Below are 12,916 nucleotides of genomic sequence, written 5' to 3' on the forward strand. Positions count from 1 at the left end.
TTTGATTAAAAATCAAATTAAATCAAATCGATTTGATTCAATTTAATTTATTTGATTTGATTGGTATTAATTTTTAATAAATTTTTTATTTTTTATTTTATTTTTAATATTTTAAAATTTAATTAAAATATTTTAATTTTAATATAATTTAATTTTTTTATATTATTAAAAATAACATAATTAAAATATTTTAATTTTAATATAATTTAATTTTTTATATTATTAAAAATAATATATTATTATCACTGATAAATTTGATTTTTTTAATTTTTTATTTTTTTTAATTAAAATCGAATTGAATTGAAATAATTAAAATTTTTAAAATTAAAAATCGAATATAACTGAATTGAATAAAAAATTAAACTAAAATTTTAAATTAATTTAATTTAATCAATTTTTTTAATTTAAATCAAATACGGCTAAAACTATTTAATTATGTGTTTAAATAAAATGAAGAGGGAAGAAATAAAATAAACTGAGAATTTTTTTTTTCATTTCTCATCTTCTATTTTCTGTTTATGTTTTGATAAAAAAAATGGAATGTTTTTTTTTATTTTTTTAAAATCAGTATTAAATAATGAATTTATAAAATTCACCTATATGCTCGTATCTTATTGACTTTATTTTAGGTATATGTTCTCCAATGTTAGGTGAATTTCCTGTTAAATAGTTATTTTTTTTTTAAAATACATGTTTCTATTAGATGAATTTCTCAATAAATTGGTTAAGGAAACATACACGTCAGAAACGTAGAGCGCCAACCATTGCAGATAAGCAAAAGCGCCTCGAAAACCCAAGAGGCACGTGTCATCAACACATTTCTTCTCCTGAATTTCTCTGATATTTCGAGTCTTGACCTCAGACTCATCTCTGAAGTGTCGGTGGCAAAGCAACGAAGAAACCATTGACAGACCGAATTTTGTTTCACTGCCTAACCGTAAATAGGACTAGGAGCCTGCCTTTTGAGTGAAAGAGAGAGAAAGAGAGGATGACAACGGCTTCTTTGTGTTCGTCAACTCAGATCAATGGCTTTGGAGGAGGTCTTAGACTCCAAAAGACCCACCTCTATCAACCCAGTCCATTCACTCTTACAAGGTATTGTTTTTCCAACTTATTTTCCAATGAACTTTATTGGGTTTGGGGATTTATTCTTGTTTGGATGATTGAAAGGAGCATTAATGTGTTGGGAAAATCCATTTCAGAAATGCTATTATTTCCATGGGCAATTTCCTCGAATCGTGTGAAGTCATTCTTAATATTCTTTGAAAATATTTTGGTTCTGTTTGTGTGCTGTGGATGTAAATTGTGATAACCGAGATGAATTTTTGCTTTTGATGTATGAGTCAGTAATAAGCATAGTTTGAATGTAAATGTGTAACTGGGTTTTGAATTGAAATATGCTGCTAGGTTGAGATTCGCACCCTGCGTGTTTGTGATTATGCCTAGCTGAATATCAGATTAGAAATTTGATCACTGCTTGCGATATAACCCATGTATATTTTTGAGATTTAGTTGTAAAACATTATTAAGGCTGTGTTTGGTTCAATTCCAATTCCTAAATTTTTCATGGAATTCAATTGAATTTCATGTTTTATACGTTTGGTTTGAATAAAAATTAGAATTCAATTCTAGGAATTCAATTCTATGGAATTGGTTATAACTAAAACTAATTTCTATCAAATTTGATGGAATTTGAAATGAATTCCACAAAACTTACACAACAATATCTTTTAGACTAAAATGCCCTTCCCAAATAATTTTCTCTCAATAATTTATCCCTTGTACTTTATTGATCATAAAAATGATAACTATAAAACTAGTTTTCTATTTATCTATTATTATTATTATTATTATTATATATAGATAATATATAATATATTTTCTTTATTTTTCTAAATTTATAATATTTAAGTTTATTTTCTCTTACTAATAAGGCTGTTTATTTTATTATGTAAACCTCCAAGTCATGAAAATTTATTAAAAATTTATTAATACATTTTTAATGGGTTTACATTTTTATTAGTTATAAATTTATTAAATATAAAATTTTTTGATAGAGTAAAACTTAAGGGTAGTTTAGGAAATGAAAAGATGAATCATGTGCAATTCAATTGAATTCTGCATTTTAAGTTGTGTCATGCCAAACAATGGAATTCATTTCAAATAAATTCTATTTGGAATTCAATTGAAATCCACATAGTTTTGTAAGATAGAATTGAACCAAACACTATGTAAATGCATTTATGTAATCATAATCCTTTCTCCTATCGGGAAGCAGACTGTGTAAAACGGAAGCTCAATTAACATTCTGTACTGAAAGTCTAAACACTGAGTGACCATTGATCTTAGCATTAGATCTCAGACTCTGATCGTCAAAGATTGCATCAGCAATTGGCCTTTTTAGTTGTGAAACCAGATCAACCCTCTGTTTGACATTACTTGATAAGATCCAGTGTTTCATATACAAGCTACTAGCACATCTTGACTTTTTACCAACTTCTTTGATCTTCATGACTCATATATCACCATATGCCACTTGATATTTAAATGATGTTGTCCCAGACCTATATTAGAATGCTCTGACAACTTTAATTCCATAGTATGGGAATTAGTGTTGGCCAAAGTGTATTCTTCTGGTTGATGATGACAAAAATCTCATGCATCTTTGACCTTTTTTTTTTGGTTCACAAGTTTATTACATATCCTCAAAATCATATGACATCATTTTCCTAAGGAAGTACATGTTAGTGTTTGATTCATGTTTTCTAAGCATATATACACACATGATTGTGTTGGAACTTTTTCTCCACATTGTAATCTTCATCAAAATTTGATTTAAATAGTTCTAGATATTATGCGGTTTCATTCCTGATAACTTACGCTGCATTTTTTTGGTGGTAAAACAGGAGAAAAATTCATACTGTAGTGAAGGCAACAGCTCGGGTTGATAAGTTCTTAAAAAGTGATATCATTGTTTCCCCGTCCATCCTCTCTGCTAACTTTTCAAAGCTTGGAGAGCAGGTAAAAACTCTTATTTTTTGCTACATTCGCAATGTATTAGACTATTAGTGTTGTAAATGTTCTGTTTTATTGCTCTAGATAACAAGTGCTTATATTGTTGGAGTGCCTATTCTATAATATATATGCTCTGTCTTATTATGTGAGTGCGTCCTTGTAGTTTATGTTTTTTTCCATTTCTGTACTGTTGGATGTTCTCTGTGGTCTCCATGGTACTTCTATTTATTTATTATTTGTTAAGTTTTCTTTCTTTCTTTTTATAGGTGAAAGCAGTAGAGTTGGGAGGTTGTGATTGGATCCATGTTGATGTAATGGATGGTCGTTTTGTTCCAAACATCACCATTGGACCTCTTGTGGTTGATGCTTTACGGCCAGTGACAGATCTTCCTTTGGATGTTCATCTGGTACTTTCCATTTGCATAATACTTGTATGAGCTGCAGCAAGTTAATCTCATGTACTTTTCTAACATTAGATTAAGCTCTGCAGATGATTGTGGAACCTGAACAAAGAGTGCCAGATTTTATCAAGGCTGGAGCTGATATAGTCAGTGTTCACTGTGAGCAATCCTCCACCATCCATTTGCATCGCACAGTAAATCAGGTTGGATTTTCATCTAGTTCAATTAGTTTATGTATGCTAAGCTATTAACATTTTGTATCGTGCATAATAAATCAGTAATCAAGACCATGTTACCCTTTCTAGAAATTGCTTCTACGACCATGTTACCCTAATTAGAAACTGCTTCTGTGATTGTTTAATATTTTATTCTTATTGTACAGATAATGAAATTGTTAACTTCTTTGTGTACCTCTATTATTGTGTTGTTAAACATGCTTAGATGATTTCATAATTGCAAATTGCTTTCCTCATTTACACTATATCCTTTGACATTCTCTTACAAATTAGATAAAAAGTCTTGGAGCTAAAGCTGGAGTTGTCTTGAACCCTGCTACCCCACTGACTGCTATAGACTATGTACTTGATGGCAAGTTTCTATTTCGGCTTTCTCCTAAATTTACTTTTATCCTTTTTCATTTCTTTCTGTTACCTTTGATAATTTTCTACATGATGACTGATGATTGTCAAGGCTCCTCGGGCTGCTTGCTGAACTGGAGGTTAGTTATGGATGCATGTCTGGCCCTCTTGTGTTTGAGCATTAAAAAGAAAAGGAAATGACAAAATTAAGTTAAAAAAAAAAAGGCTTCCATGATAACCTCTAGTTGCCCAGATGAACTATGGCATAAATGTTTAACCGTTGGGATAGGAGAACTAGTATATACAATTAACAGTCACATAGTTAACATCTTTTATAGAAGTATGGTATAGTTCTTGTTGTTTAAGAGGCAGATCTCTCTGACTCTCTCTCCTAATTTGCATGCGTTATGAGTGTCTTTCATCATTCTTTTACTGTTGTTATTTGAGTCCTGGACTTCCTTAGTAAATTGATATACCATTACCACCTTAGTAATGCTCCGAATGCCAATATTGTTGAAGAAGTCCATGTTACAGACTGAGAAGGGGCAAGGGTGTTTTATTTTACATCTGCGGGCTCACATGGGTTAGATGATGATCGAAATCATTGAAATAGAGACTACAAGGGGATTATATTTCACCTACTTATTCCATAGTTGACTTTGCCTAAATTTCCATTCAAGCTGGTTTTAGCCATATAAATTCTATTCCATTCAAGCTGGTTTTAGCCATATAAATGCCTAAATTTTCATTTATAGAACCTATTTCTTACTAGAAATAATAAATTCATTCAAATACAGCCCTGAAGTCAGTACAATACCTTATGCATACTACTCACCTGATCAGGTGAAATACAATTTGACAGAATAAATTTTTGGGTTTTGTGACAGTGGTTGATCTAGTCTTGATTATGTCTGTGAACCCTGGTTTTGGTGGGCAAAGCTTTATTGAGAGTCAAGTAAAGAAAATCTCCGATTTGAGAAGAATATGTGCAGAGAAGGTATACATGTATAGATATATATATTTTTATGCAAGTATTTACACATCTTTAGTTAAAAGATGTTTTTAAGTTCCTATTTACTATTCTTTGCTTGGGGACTGAAAAATAGTACGTTATGCTTACATGCACAGGGAGTAAATCCATGGATTGAAGTAGATGGTGGAGTTGGTCCCAAGAATGCATATAAGGTGCCTATTGTGTTTCCTTGCTTTTTCAGAAGACTAGTGTTCCTGTTTGAAACATGCTTATTTATTTTACTGTTGATGTCATTTCGTGTTTGGATAATGCTTTTCTCGTCTTTTTTTCCCCTTTTATTAGGCAATTAATTTGTATTTTAATTTACATTTTAAAACCCAAAGATATAGAGTAATGATCTTTTTGTTGATGAACTTTCAAATATTGTTCCTACCAAGATGACGTAAATAAAGCTCCAAAGTAATCCATGCAAACTCTACTTATCTTTCAACATTTAAAACTACTTGTATGTTATAGTTTATTGCCATTTAAGACGACTACTTTGAATGATATTTCATATAATATTTTGGTTTACATCATTCAAATTAGAAAAAGAAATAGGGTTGGGGACTGGGGACTCGATGACCTGTTCAACTGGAAAATCTGTTGGCACAAATGGAAGTAAATGAGTTATGAGAACTCCTGCTGTGATTGATAAAATCTGGTTGATTTTTTTGTTGGCAGGTTATTGAGGCTGGGGCTAATGCTATAGTTGCAGGTTCTGCTGTATTTGGAGCGAAAGATTATGCTGAAGGTATGTGGGGAGACAATTTTTGTGTATGTTTTATGTGCATTAGCTAATGTACTTTAACCAATATCTGTAATGTTGAATTTTTTTACAGCTATAAAAGGAATCAAAACCAGCAAAAGGCCAGTAGCAGTACCAGCGTGATTTATCACCAGAGGATCTCATTTGATTAAAAGTGTGACCTGTATTCTTCATTCTTATGTATGTCATGTCGTCACTTAGCCAGAGTTCCTCAATTTGAATTTTATATTTTTCTCTTAAGTTTGAGCATCTTAAATTTCTTCAATGAATTTGTGTGTACATTGATAAATAGGAACATGAATAAACAAAAAGTTCTTCAAATATCATCCTCTGTGTTTCTTTTAAAATATAGTTTTGTAGCTGCTTAAGTGCTGCTTATTCTTGATACTAAACTGGGCTGGTGATTTCATTTTTGTAGGTTATTCAAATGGTAGATAAGCAGCTTATCGCTACCTTCATGATCACTTGTTTGGTTGATTTCTCTGGGGTTACAGATGAACTAAGGAATTAATTTCTGTGGAAAGAGTACCCGCTGGGTATGTGATGTGTGCTACCACATATGCTTTATAGGGATTCAATAATTCGAGCTCACTTGAAGCTCTTTGTAACGATCAATAGTTCCATTAGTATATTCAATCAGAATCTTTCTAATCCTTGTTTCTTTCTTTTTTTTTGCCCCCTCGTCTCTTTAAATAAATAAGCAAAATATGGTTGATACTATCAGAACCTACACTAAGCATCTTTGTAAACATTCGATCATGCTTGTGCAATTAGAGCCTTCTGCAGCATGTGTTGATAAAATTCATGCTAAGCTTCTTACTATCGTGGCCACATTGAGCAGGACGCAGGTGGGAGAATGATTTAAACCACGTTAATGCGAAATGCATAATCTCACTGCAAACTGGACGTTCTGCAGGATGAAGTCGTGAAGCTAGGCAGTGGTTTCACGATGCTGAGAACTGCGGAAAATACCGGAAATCTCTTTTCTTCTGCTTGAGGCTGAGGCAAGATGAGAAACAGAGTTTAGATATCCATCCTTAATACGATCTAGAAAAGGTTAACTTTAATATCAACAAAAATTTGGGGTTCATGAATAGAGGAAAGGAGTGTCATTTGATCCCATCATGCAAAAACTTTAGGCAACCTATGCTCCAGCGCACCAATCAAGTTCCGCAATCTTTTCTCTTCCTCAAGGACTGGCCACCTCATTAGCTTCTCTTATATTGTGAAGGTATTCGCTCAAATATCCAAGTACCTATAAAATAAGACTGAAACAGCACCGTTTTTCAGGGAGGTGAAGCACGTCGTCATTATTGCTGATTCCCACAATTGAAACAATTAGTTAAGAACCCAGGAATTTAACCCATGCGCCAATTCCTCTCTTTAGGTTTTCTAGCGTATCTAGAAAAATACCGATTAGTGAAATTAGCAATGCATCTAGCAGTTGACCCTTTTTTCCCTTTTTCTTTTTAGACGTGCCATTTTACTTTGGTATTCAAGCAAACAGCAACAAAACAAGAGGTTACTACTGCTAAAACAACTGGTTAAATACACAGAGGATACAATAAAACTTGCAAGGAACATTGGAACTCAAAATCTCTAAAACTATGCTCCCAAATACTTTCTTCATGGATCATGAACTTACCTTCCATCTGACTTGCAAGGTTGATTTGAGTCGACCAAACACAATAGTGATCCTGAGGATGGGGATCAACACACTTATACCTGGGACATTATCATAATCAAAAGGCAAGGATGCTATAGATAGAAACACACCTGTACACAGAGCATTAGGAAAAGTACAGAATGTACACCAGAGTACATCCATGACATTACCTTCAGGCTTCAGCAAAATTTCTGTCTGACAGAATCACTGGACTTGTCAAGTGCAATCAACCAGCATATTGTACAAGTTTTCTCCATATATTTCAGTACCAAACTGCATTACTTTACTCCAGATCGATTCACCGATAAATAAGATAAAAAGACAATAAGCAAAGTATATTACAAATTATCCTAATTATCTTATAGACGACCTACAGTGAAAATATCAATCCGTCCTGTCAGCAATTATATTTTGACAATTGCTTTGGAAACATTATGCTAAACAACAGAATTACATAAATGAAGTGCACAAGTACCACCAAACAGCTTAATCACAAACACTATATTACATAGCAAATATATACATGTATAACAGTTTGATCTCAACAGTCTACACATCCTGCCTGCATATGGGGCATGATACATGTTGCATAAGCCACTTGTCCACACAGGTTAAGTGGAACGTATGGTGGCAATGGGGTAATCTCCTTGCCATTTCCCCTATTCTCATATCCTAACAAAAAAAATGTTTTCATTATCATCGATAGGTTGATCAACCATAAAATCTACAAAGAAAAAAATATAAAGGTCCACATTTGAACCATCTAAAAGCAAAAGGAAGAAGGAGAGGTGAGGAGAGAAAACCTGCAAGCATATTGTACAGCAGATGGTCTGTTTTGCCTTGGTTTCATCCAAGGTGTAACATGGCAATTTCTTCAATGAATCCCCTGACAATCCTCTGGATACAACTTCACTATCATCATAATGGATCTCATCATAACTTGTATTAGAAACGTTTACCTGCTAATCCAAAATAACATTAATGACTTGAATATAAAAAATAAGCTGCAACTAGTTGTCATTCAGTTCTAGAAAAACAAAAGATATAGATATATTGTTTAGTCTTCCACCAAGACGTGTATCAAAAGATTTTTAACAGAAGATTTCCACAAAGATAATACTAGTTTGTCAGATAATGCACAAGATGAGAACTAAATCCTACCGCAATAAGCCACCCTAGATGGCAAGCATAACAACCTCAATTTACAGAATAACACATTCACTAAAATATTCTCATTCAAAAGTTTGATAGAGGCGAGGAAAGAACATATAAGTTGCCTAGATCTTGAATTCCTCATTAGCAGAATCAACAGTTAGGAATGCCTAAATATTTAATCCTCCTATTCTAGCACATACACATCATGAGTTCACACTTCGACACTCGGGTTGTGGTTTCATTTTTGACAAAATGATACCTCAAACTTTACTCCGTAGCATTTAAGGGAAAATGCTCTAACACCATTAATTTTGCTAACATGATGGTGTTCAATAAATAAAATGAAATTTCCATATTCATTAAAAAAATGCTAACTTAACTTGTTTTTTTAAATTTTCATATTAGTTGTGGGACCTATGACTATATATATATATATATATATATATATATATATATATATATATATATATATATATATGTACAAATTTTATGACACGCATTGGTAGACTAGCAAATTAAAGGAGTTGGAGCATTTGTTATTAAAATGCCAATAGAGTAAAGCTTAAGGTACCTTTTTTGAAAATTGAACCACAAGCTCCTAACACTACGTTTGGAAAGTTTTTTAGGGGGGAAAGAAAATAAAGAGAGGAAAATAAGGAGGGAAAATTTAAAAAAAAAAGTTATTTTCCATCTTTTGTTTGGATGACAAGAAGGAAAATAAAGTGGGGAAGTTATTTTTTTAAATAGTAAAATATCTATTTTGCCCTTTATTTTGACAATTAAAATAAATTACTACAAGAATAAAAATGTAATTTCAATTATTTACTATTCACTTCCTCTCCAATTTGGAGAGAAAATTGTCTATGGGTCCCACAATTCACTTTGTCAACTTATTTTCCTCTCTTTCTTATTTTCCTTCTATCCAAACAAGTGATGGGTGGAAAATAAGTATTTCCCTCTCCAATTTTCCTTCCCCCCTTATTTTACCTCAATCCAAACATAGGCTAAGTGTCATAGTTGCAAAAACTAAGCTTACTGTTTTATAATTTGTCCTAATTTTTATTAACATAAATACAAAGAATGCACTTTTTGCTCACAGAAGCTCAAATCATAAATCATAAATATTTCCTGCAACTATCTTAACCTAACACCGGAATCATAGATAATTTGAAAAGGTCCGTGGTATTCGAAAGAGATAAAAGAACAAAAGGTGGACATCCAAAAGCCTAATTGCAGAGAAGTATCTTGAATGGAAGTGCAATTTTGGAAATTTCACAACCATAGTCGTCAAATCGAGATTTGAATAGAAAATCGAGATTTGAATAGAAAATCGAAATTTGAATAGAAAATCAAAATTTTCATTTCAGGAATTGAGAATCAAGAATCGAATCGTAAAATTCGCTAAGACTTCCAAAAATCAACTAAAAATAATATATGTTCTAAAAATAAGTTAAAATATATCATAATGACATATTTTGATAAATATAGAATTATCATTTATTTAATTAAAAATATTCTTCATAATAGAATAATATGTATGCATTATGTTATATAGTTTTTTATCAAATTATGAACTTTGAAATTATAGACAACAGTTATCATTGTACATGTACTGAAACTCTCATTTAAATTTGATCAAACAATTAAATAGTTAAAAAATTAGCAAATTAGAATATTATAAATATAAACTGTCAAAACTTGACAACTATAAGTAAATTAACTAAAAAAAAAGAAAAAGACAAGAAGAGGGAGATGGAAAAGAATGATTGGTGAAAGAAAAATATCTAGGGAAAGGTTAACAAGACCTTAAATTTTGAAAATCTAAGGGCTAACAAACTCTATAAATAATTAATTGGACCGGATGAGAATTCGGTCAATTCATATTAATTCACCCCATTCATTATCAATTTTTTTTTTATTTACATGTAACTTATGTATTTGAATCACTAGGATCTAGAATTGAATCAGGAATAGGTTGATTCGAATCATGAATAGTAAAATTCCGGTACATTTAAGATTCACTCCGTAGCTTCCAATCAATTTGTCCGTTGTTGGAAAATAGATTTGAATGGTAAGATTCTAAAAATATTGTTCATAACTATTTTGTGCATATTACAGTGAAATGAAGGAGGCTTTCATTCCATATATACAATACATTAATGAAAAACCAGTAAAACTGTAAAACTTCTGGCATCGGAAAAATAAACAGATGCCACTAAGAAGCCAAAAAAGGGGCTCTTATCCAATCAGTAGTATAAAATAAAACAACTACCTGCCAATAATAAGCAGTTAGCATTGCTGGTGAAAATTGTTCATCTATGAACCTCCCACGAAGAAGCTCTTCTATGAAATCTGCCTGGACTAAAAGCACGGACTATTAGTAAATATTTAAAAAGGGCTCCGCATATTTCCCTCCAACAGAAGCATAATACAATTAGACAAACCATAGATGAAGAGCCCCGTGAACCAGATTGTTCAAAACCCCAGTAAGCGCGAGAAGCCTCCAAAACCTCAACAGAAAGCACAGCACCTGCAATGGCTCCTATTCCAGCCCCACGAAGAAAACCACAACCAGAAGCCCCGCCAGCAAAAGCACCAGTAATAGCTCCTGTTAAAGCTCCAACTACAACACGAATACAAAAATATTATACAGCTGCAATCTACTACTAAAGAAAACAGCTAACAAATCCAACACATACTAGGGTAGCGGGCACCTTTCAAATTTATCTATTTCTTTAAGCTATCAAAAAAAAAAAAAAACACCTAAATATCTAAGAAAACAATTCTAGCCTTCAAGTTCAAAGCTTGGAATTGAAAATTTAAGACACAGCTGCTGTAACAAAGGGAGAAATATACCCAGAGCAAAAAGCCCCGTGAGAGCCCCAGAGATAGCGGCAGCGACCAATCTGGGAACGGAATAGAGAACCCGATTCCCTTCAGTTTCCACTATTCTTTCCATGATCGGACCAACACAGATGCGCATGAACACCACACGGATTAAAATTGGGTAACGGTGTAGTGAGGCACAACATCCATGAAGAGGGAAAATTTTCAGTAATTCAAACGCAAAACAGAGGACCTCAAAGTTTGGGGAAAAAAGGGGATGGAGGTTGGGCAGCGGGATTACTCGATATGATTAAAAATAAGGAGAAAATTGGAGGGTGAAGATAGATTTTTGAGATACTAACAAAGGAGGCAGAGGAAGGAATCATCTTTCCCCCTTTTTCCTGTTTCGACATTTCACCCAATCTCCCGACGCTACGCTTCCGGTTCTGGCTGCCATGTGGAGGACGTTGGTACAGGCAGCGAATTTTTTCAGTTTTTTATTTTTTTTGTTAAAGAAAAAACAAAACTTCCCTAAGATGGCTATCATTGTGATTAACTTGGGGATCCATCTGAAGTGGGCATGACTTGCAAGCACAGTGTAGTATTACTGATATTGGGACATCTTTTTAATGCAAAATTTGTTGTACCGTGGCATCCTTTCATTGCTAAAACAATATAAGAAAGTATATTGATCTCGTTCGCCCATATTAAAATGGCAGCATTCTTATGGTGATGTCTGACGATGAAGTGCATATAGCATTCTCGACTGGTGTTGTCGACATTTTCGATTGGTGTTGTCGATTATGGAGTTCTTTTACATACTCCTTACACTTAGAAAGTATTATTTGTCGAGAGACTCTCATTCTTATAAAAAATAGAGATTTGTGCGAGATTATTATTGAGAGAGATTGTTAGTCACTATTGAAGTTTGTAAGGGAGAACTAGCAACATTCTCGATTGGTGTTGTCGATTGTGGAGTTTTTTTACATACTCCTTACAGTTAGAAAGCATTATTTGTTGAGAGACTCTTATTCTTGTAAAAAATAGAAATTTGTCCGGGATTATTATCGAGGGAGATTGTTAGTCACGATTGAAACTTGTAAGGGAGAACCAGCACATTTGGATATCTAAAATATCACAGTTGATGTCTTGGATTTCTTTAATTATTTTTAGGCTATATTCTTCTTCTCGGTGTGTCAGAACCTTAACCAAGTTGCAGACTACCTTTGCAGGAAGTCATTTCTAATTATCAAATGAATTTTGTATTGTCCTTGCCATCTTAATGACTCCTTTAAGAATCAATATCTTTGAAACAAAAAAAAAAAAGAAAAAAGATGAGAGTCAAAAAAATTTTCTCTTTTAGCTTTTATTAATGAACTTACTATTTATCCAATAGGTAAAGTGTGTGATAAATCACCAATACGGGAACATTAGCACAACAACAATAGTAGCAAGTAACAGCTCAGAATATATGATAGACTGATCGTGTAAACA

At 32.7% G+C, this 12,916-nt stretch overlaps 2 protein-coding genes across 5 annotated transcripts; one reads left to right on the forward strand and one right to left on the reverse strand.

Moving 5' to 3' along the window:
• The first annotated feature begins 723 nt into the window (after positions 1-723).
• On the forward strand, positions 724-6,426 carry LOC110631268 (ribulose-5-phosphate-3-epimerase, chloroplastic). 3 transcript variants are annotated; one of them, XM_021779037.2, is made up of 10 exons: positions 724-1,095; positions 2,907-3,021; positions 3,282-3,422; positions 3,506-3,619; positions 3,926-4,134; positions 4,882-4,991; positions 5,123-5,179; positions 5,691-5,760; positions 5,849-5,955; positions 6,194-6,426. In XM_021779037.2, exons 1-6 carry the CDS (start codon positions 989-991, stop codon positions 4,886-4,888), a joined length of 693 nt encoding a protein of 230 aa, XP_021634729.1. In that variant the 5' UTR covers positions 724-988; the 3' UTR covers positions 4,889-4,991; positions 5,123-5,179; positions 5,691-5,760; positions 5,849-5,955; positions 6,194-6,426. The 3 variants fall into 3 exon arrangements, with proteins under 3 accessions (XP_021634729.1, XP_021634727.1, XP_021634728.1); XM_021779035.2 differs by having other exon boundaries at positions 3,926-4,004; positions 5,117-5,179; XM_021779036.2 differs by having other exon boundaries at positions 3,926-4,004.
• A 1,335-nt stretch (positions 6,427-7,761) lies between these two features.
• LOC110631269 (NEP1-interacting protein-like 2) lies at positions 7,762-11,956 on the reverse strand. 2 transcript variants are annotated; one of them, XM_043950310.1, is made up of 5 exons: positions 11,453-11,956; positions 11,041-11,219; positions 10,869-10,952; positions 8,245-8,403; positions 7,762-8,113 (listed from the first exon to the last, which is right to left on the reverse strand). In XM_043950310.1, the coding sequence occupies exons 1-5, from the start codon at positions 11,577-11,579 to the stop codon at positions 7,991-7,993; spliced, it is 672 nt and encodes a 223-aa protein (XP_043806245.1). In that variant the 5' UTR covers positions 11,580-11,956; the 3' UTR covers positions 7,762-7,990. The 2 variants fall into 2 exon arrangements, with proteins under 2 accessions (XP_043806245.1, XP_021634730.1); XM_021779038.2 differs by having other exon boundaries at positions 8,245-8,400; positions 11,453-11,941.
• Between the last annotated feature and the right edge of the window lie 960 nt (positions 11,957-12,916).

Source organism: Manihot esculenta, chromosome 14 (assembly GCF_001659605.2).
Source record: "Manihot esculenta cultivar AM560-2 chromosome 14, M.esculenta_v8, whole genome shotgun sequence".
In the NCBI taxonomy this organism is placed as follows: Eukaryota; Viridiplantae; Streptophyta; class Magnoliopsida; order Malpighiales; family Euphorbiaceae; genus Manihot; species Manihot esculenta.